This window comes from Epargyreus clarus, unplaced genomic scaffold, assembly GCF_041222505.1.
Source record: "Epargyreus clarus isolate Ecla_fem2 unplaced genomic scaffold, WU_Ecla_fem_2.2 ptg000021l, whole genome shotgun sequence".
Lineage (NCBI taxonomy): Eukaryota > Metazoa > Arthropoda > Insecta > Lepidoptera > Hesperiidae > Epargyreus > Epargyreus clarus.
Genome location: NW_027332228.1, coordinates 4,984,081 through 4,992,261, shown reverse-complemented (window position 1 = coordinate 4,992,261; position 8,181 = coordinate 4,984,081). Strand labels below are relative to the sequence as shown.

The window sequence follows — 8,181 nt, the reverse complement described above, 5'->3', positions numbered from 1 at the left end:
AACCTTCTATTATAATGCTACTGTTACACATGGGACAATAAGTTATAATAATTTGTAAAAATACGAAAATTATAAATTTTATTATTATATTATCGTAATATATTATTTGTTTTATAGTAAACATTTAAAACTCGTAAACTAAGTCCAAGTATAAGTTTTAAATCTAAGTATTCGTCTATTTAATCAAAGTATTCACTAAAACATTTTTATATGCAGGAGATTAACATTAAAATTTTAGGATAATTATATTAGACTACATGTTTATTTTTGTATATTTTTGTTTTTCATTTTTGTAAATAAGTTTTTACTAGTATATACTTTAATTTATTTTAAATTAATAAATGATTATTTTAATGTTTTATTTATGTATATATTGTAACGAATTAATTAAATAACGATTGACTATATGGTAAACATTTTAATAGGTCCTATATTGAGTATATTCTTTCAATTTTTTCATTTAAAAAATCATTCTTGGTACATACAAAATTTAAATGTACCTCAATATATAAAAGAAAGTCCAAAATCGTGTAAGTTACACAGATTCGATGATTAATTATTAAGATATAAGACATTAAAAAAATGAAGAAAAAATTTAAGGACTGAACATATTAACAACGTTTATCAGGTACCAATTTTGGCAAATGCTGCGGAAATGGTTACATTTATGAATATAATAGATATTTTTAGTGATACGAAGTTTGCCGGGTCATTTAGTTTCATTATAAAACGTTATTGGCCATGATGATCGATCTATAGATTATTACTGTGTCAGTGGTCGGTAGTTTTGGGTTTTCCACTTGTATACATCTAACGCCCGTGAATAATTTCAACAACAGAAAGATGTTTCATAATTTCTTAAACAGTATGATAATGACGTTTAACAGTTTTCCCATTGTACTACGTTACAGTCATGGCAATGGACATTTTCGGCTTATTAAATAAAATAAATAAAAAATTGTAAGTGAATTTCTAGTACTATACTCCAGCTTTGTGAATTAATATAGATATATTTAGTTAAGTAACATTATAGAGACAGAGAAAATTAGTTTCATATGTGGACCAAGCATAATGTTACAATAATATTAGTGACGCTTCAGACAATGGACTACAATTTACATTATGTCTATGGTCGTGTTATATACTAACAATAAAAAATAATTGTCTTTTGGTTATCTATCGGTCTATATTTTAAGCATGTAGTTCAGGTGCTTTATTTCTTTACTGATTTATTTTAAATTTAATATTATAATAATTATATAAAAATCATAATAAAAAGAGATGTTCAATGCCTACGCTCTAATTTTTATGTATTGATTCCAACAATACAAAATTGTCATTGTTGAAATAAAATCTGATTACATCATCATGGCATTACGGATGGTGTTTTTGACTTTTTTTATTTTTACTTTGAACGATTGTTAAATCTGAAGTTGTGGTCATTCGTATTTAGTAAATCCGTAAAACACTATTAAGCCCGCTTTACATTCTCGCGAGAACGCGAGAAAAGCACGAGAAACGAGAATGTGGAGCCTATACGAATCTGGTTATTCTCGCGTTCTCGCAAGATGCTCGCGAGAATGTGGTCTAGACTAGGAAAATGACTCTACAGTCACTGAACGCATCTAATATATACTTTTGATTTTGTGGTATAGTAAAAGTCATTTTGACTTTGACATTTTAATATCGATTGTGTGCTCAGTGCTGGGAAAGTCAGTTTCTTAAAAAAAATATTTCTTAAAGTATTTATAGTCATCTTGTTTTTAATTCTATATTCCGTTTAATGAATTGTATTTGGTCGATTTTTTTCTTAAATTTATAATATGGGTGACATATATGACGACTTAGAAAATTATGAGCAAGAAAATATTATTGAGGAGGTATAGAATTTTAGCGCCAAACGATGGCTTATGTCAGCTTTGTTTACGCTTAGCTTTGCAAGATTGCGATTTCTAGAATCTGCCTTTTCGAAATGGGTCGATTTTTATTTGACTCGGCCTTATTTTATTACTTACATTTTTCAGCTGAAAAATGAAAACAAAGAACTCAAATGTAAGCTGGAAGAATATGCCACCACTCTGGATAATCTTCAAAAAGTAGGTATTTCACGCTTGCACTGATACGAAAATCATTGCACTGTGTTATATATCTATATTATCTTGCTCTGAAAAAATTATGATTGTATAGATTTTTAATATTTGTTTGTATATTTGCTTGTGTACAGAATGCTTATATGATTAATAAGAAGTCAATATTTATTAAATTTATTGTTCTTCAATGGGCCACCACAACTACGCACTGTTCATTTATTATCCTCAGTCACCCTTACGATCTATATTTTCATGTACTATTGTCATCAACACCCGTTAACTCAGAATATACCAAGTATATTAGAACTTCATTTTAGGTATTTTATTACCTGACATAAAAACTTTAACACCGAATATACTGCTAAATAATTGTATCTCTCTGAGTATACCCACAATATTGGACCAGATATTCTCTTGCTGCTATATTGTATAACAGTTGATCTAGTTTGCGAGGCATCAAACACTGTGGTTAAAATGTCACATTAACATAAAATAGCAATCATACTATCATGGAACGGATGTGCATTGATATTATAGAACATTTTGCAGGATTTTGATAAACTGTCAGCAGAATATAAAAAGTTGGAATTGAATTACTCTTCTTTATTGAAGACGGCAAGAGCAGAAATTGAAAGAAAAACTACAATCATAACTAACCTAAATGTAGAGTAAGTACTGTAAACTGAGTTTATAAAACAACAACACAAGAAAATCATTGATTTTTATTATAAAAATCTTTTTATAATTTTTCGGTTTTGGTTAGATAATTGTCTTGTATTTATGGGTATAGTGCATAGATTATCTTAGTGAGAAATGGGGTAGTCAGATGAGTAAATACAAAGAATAAAAATACATGATATACAAGTTTAGTTAAGATAAAGTACTGAAGTGCAAAATAACCTCATTATTTTATTGACATTAGCAAAGTAGAATAGAGAAGATTGAAAATTATTTAACATTATGTATGCTTGTTATGTAATACTATTACAATTTTCAGGAAAGACAAATTGGTAATTAGTGCATTGCAGAACAAAGGTAGGGTTCATACAAATCAACAAAATAAAGCACAAAATATAGTCAATACAAATAAACAAACAGAAACAAAACAGGTGAAAGGAGTCGGTTGTGATAAAAGAAAAAATGAACCCAGTGTTTTAAATGAAAGTGATAAGAATGCACCCGGTGCAACACAAAATAGTAGGTAGGTAAATAAAACTAGTATTATGATATGTTCACTCTTAAATTATTTGGAATTGGTACAAAATTGAAACTCATGTAATTAAGTCAAAGGAATAAAAAGTGAGTGTTAAATATAAGAGGGTAGATGACACATAAGAGGAATGCCTGCAGATTTTGAGTCAGTCTCCTTTGTGCTGTGCTTTATGTGTATCTAATCAATCTAAGACATTTTAATTTTATGTTTCCTTTACAGGAAAGATACATCCAATAAAAAAACTTGTTTGCCTACTACTAGTATTAGGGCTAGTTCTGGTAGTATAGATAGGGGATTAAAACCTAAAACTATCAATAATGACAAAGACAAGGATAGAGATAAAACTGAGAGCAGAAAAAGCAGACAAAACCATTTATATGATGTTGACGAAAAGGATAAAGTCAATGTCAAAAAAATTCATAATCGACGAAAATCCATGCCTTTACTTAAGTAAGTATTTACATTAAGTAATCACATATACTTAAAAGTAAGAAAGTGTTGAAAGCCAATTTATGATTTTTATAATTATATTTGTTTATAGTCGCGGTGATATAAAATTCAGTTCAGAAGAAGAACAAGAAGAGAATCCTAGGGATCGTACAGAAAGAAATCGTTTTAAAAGAAAAGCAACTTCAAGGGATTTAAATGATCGAAAACATGATAATGATCACAATGTCAGAAGTGGTCCAAAAGCATCTGACATTACAAGAATTGATGAAAAGTATGCAAGTTACCATGACTCATCAAGAGAACATCATAAAAGTAATAATCGACACCATGAAAACGATAGATACAGATTCAAAGATAACAGGGATAAGTATGATTCAAATCAAAGATCTAGAAGACATTATAGCCCACATAGATCACATTACAATACACGCAAAGATGGTTCAAATGATAGGCCCCGTAGGTCGGATATTGGAAGTCATCGTATTTTAGAAAGTCCACCACCAGACAAGTGTAACCCATATCGAAACAGTCGAGAGGTTGATAGGTATAGGTTCCACAATGAGGAAACAATGAGACATAAAATTCATGATGTCATGGAAGAACCAGCGTGCAAGCGAATGAGGACCGAATCCTTAAACAGGAAGATAAGTGAACATGTAAACTTACCACCAGAAAGAGATATAGGATTTCAAACAGCAGGGACTCAACCGGCTCAATTCTCATATTTATTCCTGCAATCACCTGATCATGTTCATTTAGAAAATAATCCACCATTTCATCAAGTAAAAGGTAGTGTATAATTGCTTCCTAACTGTATTAGTTTACAAATTTATTGACCACAAATGTCATTAAGGTGAATTGAAGGTAGTTAGAACCGTCTGTTTGACTCCGGCTCCACCACTGCCACTCCTATTTCTGCCTAATAACAGCAGTGTCAAATGCTGCTTCGTCGTGGTTTGGAGGGTATGCCAAGGGAGACATACTTTATTGAGGTGTTCAGCGCAGTCCTCAAGGGTTGTGGCATAGAATACTAGTCTTTTTTGGTGTTGATTACAGATGTCCATGGGTAGCAGTAGCCATAATATTGTTAACATAAAATAAGGATAGTAGTTGCACATTGTTTGAAAGTTCATTATGATTGAGAATTTAATAAATATTGAATTCATAATTTTGTTCATTACAGAAATAATGGGCACCGCAGCTACAGATCTCGATGATCCTAGATTAAAGAGTAAGAAATATGTTTTGAAAACAGCTAAAGAGAAAGTTACATTGTCAACAGTTTTAGGCAGGGATGTGGATATGAAATTAGTTGACAAAACTACCTGGGGCAAGGACAAGGATAACGACAACCTACTAAAAATGCCTACTCCATTAAGAGAAAAACCAGATATGACTGAGGATCTTGTTAAGGATATTTATATGGATATTGATCATCCAATACTAAACTTATCATTGGAATCCGGAGAAATTGAATGTTCAGAAGATGACTTAAGGATTAATAAAGTAAATAAAAATGCAGAGAACACAGGTATGGTTAACCCAAGCATAGCCAAAACAAGCATGGCCAATACAGGAGGAGTCAGGATGGATGTAGCAGACACTAACGTCGTCAACATAGACGTAGCTAACGCAGGAGTAGTCAAAGTAGACGCACCTAACACAGTCGTAGCCAATACAGGCGTTGGTAGCACAATCAAAGATAAGACTGAAGAGGCCAACACAAGCGAAGCTAATACAAATGCTGTATCGTTAAATACACATGTAAAATGCAATAAACCTGTGCATAACAACATCCAAATTCCAGATAACAAAAATCAAATAATTGATCCAACTGATAATGTACAAGTATCTTCATCATTTTTAAAGAAGTATACAATTCCAAAAGTAAATAAACCTAACACACATAAACCATTAGAAGATGTTATTACTAATATTATGCATAAGCGAGACAAGAAAGAACAGTGCGGAAAAAATAAGACTGACAAGGAAAAAAGCTTACAAAATGATTTCGATATCCATAATCCATTAAAACTATTTTCTTCTGCTAATAATATCTGTGACAATAAAAACAAAGTTGAGGTCGATGAACGACGGAGAAAATATTCTCCAGAAAAAGCCATGACTTCAGCAAGGGACACTGTTGAAGGTGATTTGGAGCTAAGTGATGAAACAAGCGATTGTACAGAATTTACTGATCGAATCAGGTATAATAAGGAAAATAATGTTTTGGCTGGAGAAGGTACAAGTAATGTAATTGACATTGCACATAAAGATGAAAAGCAAAATTCTGACTGTATTAATAAACAACATGAATATTTAAAACATGGAATTGAGGGTATGTTTGACAATAAACATAATAACGCACCCATAACAAGTGCCGAAGTTAAGATTCAAGAAAGCCAGACTCACAATGAAGACAAAACTAAAGACATGAAGACAAAACTTTGCGATTTATTTGGCGATAGTAGCAGTTTGATAACGCCTGATGATTTAGGAATTGTAGCACCACCAATCACAAACCAAATTGTAAATGATTATGTACCTTTATTTGATAATACTCAAGATGCAATAGATTTAAATGTTGAAGAAATGGAAATGGTTCAAACAAGATCCTTAAAAAAGGAATCCGACACAGGTGTTGTAAATGACGAACACGGTGTAAAACATGAGAAAAAGCCTAAAAACAAAACCCACAAAACCAATAATGAAGGCAAAAAGAAACCTAAAAACGTTGAAAAAAAATCAACTGAACATGTTCATAGGACTGACGATACACAAGTATTAAAGGAGGATCCTACTATAGTAAAGACGATAATAATATCTACAGGTGTTCAAAATAATTGTAACTCTGAGGCCTTAGTGGCCGAGGATTTAGTGGCCGAAAAAGGGAAGGAAAGTCAATCGTTAGACATGTTAAGTCAAGTTAATAATAATGAGCCACACTGTCAAACACTACCAAGTTTAAAAGCTCTAGCGACATCCACGCCACACAAAGTAACCCAAATTGAATCAACTTTATCATTACCTGAAGTTGGTTCGAATTCAAATAACAACGTAGCTACGAAGGATATTGGTACTTCATCTAATACGAAGGGTACCAGTAATACCGCACAAAATAGTTTAGATGTACCTGACGTAAGAATTATTATTAAAAGGCGCAGGAAAGGAAAAACAACAAGTTAGTTGATTTACTGAGTGCTTATGTAATTTATGTTAAGTACATATAAAATATTTATTTATTGGTGGAAATGTTGATTCTTAAGAGCAATATTTATGTCAACGGTTGCACTATTATATGTTTTTTACACATGGCACTAAGATGTTCTGTGCTTTGATGAATCTGTATGCTACAACTATTTAATACATTCTTAAATATAATTTCGGTACAGAAATATTATTTTAAATCATAAGTATGTAGTGTTTTAAATTAAATATTAGAGGGTAATTTCTAAAACAATCATATTGCCAAATGTAGTGAATTAATACTAAAAAGTTAAGTCAGTTGCAAGACATTCAACTGATACATGTATAAGAGTTAAATTAGTATTCAATATAACATTTATATTATGCAAGATAAGAGAATAGAGAATGTTGTGAAGAATTATGTACATAGCGAAAGAGATTAGCATTGTGAGGGGTCAGAGCTTAGCTTTGGGAGTAAGATGTGCTGTGAAAATGCTAAAGGTAGGGTACCAATACTAACTTTATAAACCTAGAAATAGAACCATAGCTCCAAGCCTTAATTTACGCTAAGCAATGAAAATCCAGTAATCAATTTTTGGATTTGAGGCACATCCATAGCCTACCACCTTTACCCATTATATAATATGCAATGATGTAGCTACTAATTTTTCATATCATGAAGTACTTTGTTATGCTTATATTATGAACATAAGAAAATGTATCAAATGTTCAGACATTTAGAGATTGATGATGATGAATATCAGCATATATACATTTTTCATACAAATTCATCTAATATATATGAAGTATACATTTTATGTTATCTTTACTTGTTATTCCTCGAAGGTAAACCTATCATTTGATAGATATAAATGTTTTACACATTATGTAAACATGAATTGCAATCAGTTACATGTATTACTCTGCCTTCGTCCAGTGGTAATTTGTAGGTATCGCAAAGAAAACTCGCTTTCACTGGATTCACTTGAGACATGAAAGATATCGACGTTTGAAAGGAAATTCTTGTGGGCAATGCTTTCTAAACTACATTACATAAACGATTTTTTTTAAATATTTCAGCTTTTAGCTGATATATTAAAAAAAAACTCATCTTATTGTTATTTTATTTTATTTTTTTTATATTTCAACTTCAAATCATTGTATTCTAAATTTTACTCAATGTCGCTTAGTAAGGTTTTCCTTTTAAGCGTGGATATATACGCTATGGAAATGTTTCACGTC

At 31.1% G+C, this 8,181-nt stretch overlaps 1 protein-coding gene across 2 annotated transcripts; it reads left to right on the top strand.

Annotated features, from left to right (window-relative positions):
* The first annotated feature begins 1,707 nt into the window (after nt 1-1,707).
* Nucleotides 1,708-8,058, top strand: LOC140751049 (uncharacterized). Of its 2 annotated transcripts, none has more exons than XM_073084868.1 (7): nt 1,708-1,880; nt 2,025-2,096; nt 2,640-2,758; nt 3,088-3,291; nt 3,523-3,753; nt 3,845-4,542; nt 4,937-8,058. In XM_073084868.1, exons 1-7 carry the CDS (start codon nt 1,824-1,826, stop codon nt 6,937-6,939), a joined length of 3,384 nt encoding a protein of 1,127 aa, XP_072940969.1. In that variant the 5' UTR covers nt 1,708-1,823; the 3' UTR covers nt 6,940-8,058. The 2 variants fall into 2 exon arrangements, with proteins under 2 accessions (XP_072940969.1, XP_072940967.1); XM_073084866.1 differs by having other exon boundaries at nt 2,628-2,758.
* The last annotated feature ends 123 nt before the right edge of the window (nt 8,059-8,181 follow it).